Source organism: Euleptes europaea, chromosome 5 (assembly GCF_029931775.1).
Source record: "Euleptes europaea isolate rEulEur1 chromosome 5, rEulEur1.hap1, whole genome shotgun sequence".
NCBI classification, from domain to species: Eukaryota; Metazoa; Chordata; class Lepidosauria; order Squamata; family Sphaerodactylidae; genus Euleptes; species Euleptes europaea.
In genome coordinates this window covers 112,518,334-112,521,025 of record NC_079316.1, presented here as the reverse complement: position 1 = coordinate 112,521,025, position 2,692 = coordinate 112,518,334, and the positions used below count along the sequence as shown (strand labels likewise).

At 48.8% G+C, this 2,692-nt stretch overlaps 1 protein-coding gene across 1 annotated transcript; it reads right to left on the bottom strand.

Annotated features, from left to right (window-relative positions):
• Positions 1-391: 391 nt before the first annotated feature.
• LOC130478401 (splicing factor YJU2-like) lies at positions 392-2,326 on the bottom strand. The gene is made up of 2 exons (XM_056850541.1): positions 1,635-2,326; positions 392-551 (listed from the first exon to the last, which is right to left on the bottom strand). The coding sequence occupies exons 1-2, from the start codon at positions 2,324-2,326 to the stop codon at positions 392-394; spliced, it is 852 nt and encodes a 283-aa protein (XP_056706519.1).
• Between the last annotated feature and the right edge of the window lie 366 nt (positions 2,327-2,692).

Here is a 2,692-nt window from a genome sequence, read left to right as displayed (position 1 = left end):
AATATAATTACACTTTTCTTGAGGGTTCAAAACATTTCATACACATTGTCTCTTTTCATTCTAACAGCAACCCTGAAAGGCAGCCCCCAAGTCTTGCCCTCCTATGACAGAGGAATGACGCTGAAAGAATATTGGGTTGCAGTGTCTTGGTTGGAGAGCTGAACTTGGAACCGGGAGACCCAGGTTCGAATCCCCATCCTGCCATGGAAGCTTGGAGGTTAACCTTAAGCCAGTCACTCTTTCTCAGCCACCCTTTCCCCTGCTTCCTTCAGAATTCCTCTCAAACAACACGTGGCTATTGGAGCATCCTGTTCTGATGTTTTCAATGGAAATCACGAGCTGATGGGAGCTGAGCTTTAGTGCTCTGATTCAACCGCTGGCTGGGCAGGTTTTACTCACGGTGCAAAGTCCGTTTCCCCACCGGTTCCACGCCGCAGATCACTCCGCACTCTTTCCAAAACGCCGACGGGAGCTGGGCCAAACTCACCACGAGATGTCGGTCGGTCAGTCCCTCCGTCCAAAGGTTCCCTCCCTGCTTTGGTGATCTGCAGCTATCAGCACAACGGAGAGGAGAGGCGAGGAGAGGCGGAAGGCACCAACCGGCGCGCGGCAGACAAGTTGCCTTCGGAGCAGGTCAGTTGGGAGAAGGATTTGACAAAAGATAAATCACTTTTTCAACGAATGTTGTTAGATAACAATGAACGTTTAATATCCAAGATATACAAGATGTTATTGACTCTATATACTGAACAAGATTTGGTTAAGCCAACAATGATAACGTGGGCACAAACTTTGGGTCATGATATACATATGCATAAGTGGGAAAGACTTTGGTTAAAGGATATGAAATATATATATTCACAATCTATGAGAGAGAACATTTATAAAATGATGTATAGGTGGTATTTAACACCAAAGAAATTAGCCAAAATGTATGGTAATATGTCACCGAACTGTTGGAAATGTCAAAAAGAAGTGGGTTCTTTTCATCATGTTTGGTGGCTATGTGAGAAGGCTAAGAATTACTGGGACATGATTTATAATGAATTAAGGTTGATATTACAACAAAATATCCCTAAAACAACAGAAATGATGCTATTGAGTATAATACCTGATACTATAGTGAACCAGAGACCTTTTTTGATGTATGCTACTATTGCCGCCAGAATGGTATATGCTAGGAGATGGAAAATGACAGATATACCAAACAAATCAGAGTGGATTGAAAAAATGATGGAATTAGTAGAAATGGCAAAACTTACGGCGTCGGTAAATCAAAAGGATGATAATTAATTTGCAAAAGATTGGGAGGCATGGATTAATTATTGTAGAGATGAACTTAAATGTGATATTAACAAATGTATTTTGATCTCATTCAGAAAGGATGTATTGGGCATGGATGGCTTTGTTATAATTGAATTAGAAAAACAATACAAAGAGGGAAAAAAGGTTAACTAAAAGATCAGAGGAGGGGGGAGGGGAAGTCAAAGAACTATACTTTTTAAAATGCGCAATGGAATGTATAATGATTATTTGGAAAAATAAAATAAAAATTTCATTAAAAAAAAAAGTTGGGAGAAGGATCGCCAGCCCGTTTTGCAGCCGCAGCCTCCCTGCAAGGCAAAAAACCAAACGTGCCACGCGCAGCAGAGGGCCTGAAATGCTCGCTCGTCGTCCCCACCGGGGACTGGCTCCGTGGACCACGAAGGGATGGGGCAGAATGGGGGCCCCGAGGGGAGGCTGCGTCGGCACCAGAGTCTTCCCGCAGTCGCCTGGCTTGGGCTTGTGCCAGCATCGCTGTCACCTCCCTCTCGCCCTCCTGGCACTGCCGCAGCAGGGACTGGGAGTCCACCTGGGCCTGGCGCTGGCTCCGCTCCTGCAGCTCCCGCAGGTGCTCCAGCACCTCCACCTCCAGCTGGGAGTCCTTGGTTCTGTTCTCCAAACCCTTCCCTGGGTCGTCTTCCCTCTCCTTCTGCCTCCGCTCCTCCTCCTCCTCCGCTTGCAAGCTGCGGGTGGCCCCCTGCCCCACGGCGGAGTCCGTGTTCCCGGGGTCGGTCTGGAAGGGGATATCTGCCAGGCAGCGCGGGCACCGGACGTCAAAGCGGAAGATGGGGAGCCCCAGGGAGACTTTCTTCGGGACCGTCTCCTTGCGGGCATTCAACTTCTTGCCTTGGGAGATGTATTCGCCACACGTCCGACACCGCATCTGAAAGGGAGCCATCAGCCGAACCCCAGACTGCCGGTCCTTGGGAAGTTTCCGCTTGGGGATCTTCGACGGATCGAAGTCCGGAGGGTAGTACTTGTTTAACACTTTCCTCTCCGACATCTTGTCCCTTCAGTGCTTCAGGCTCCCCTTCTTCCAAACCAGAAGCCAGTTCTCGCCTACGAATGGGTCTTCGACCCCTTGCTCTTAAATACCTGAACCTGCAGGGAGAGGAGGTCCCAGAACAAAAGCTTGCATGGGGTAGGAGGGAGTGAGGGGACACAATGAAAATGCAAAAGACAGGCAGGATGACCTGGGTGGCTGATACCTTTGTTCCAAACCCATTTGGGGCAGGTATTCAGAGGCAGATTATCTCCCCCCAACCCCTGCTCAGTGATTAGGTTAGAATCCCTTGAGTTGGTGCAGGGGAAAGCCCCCTCCTCACAAAGTCCTGGGGGGGGGGGAAAGGAGGGAGCACAGCTGGAACAG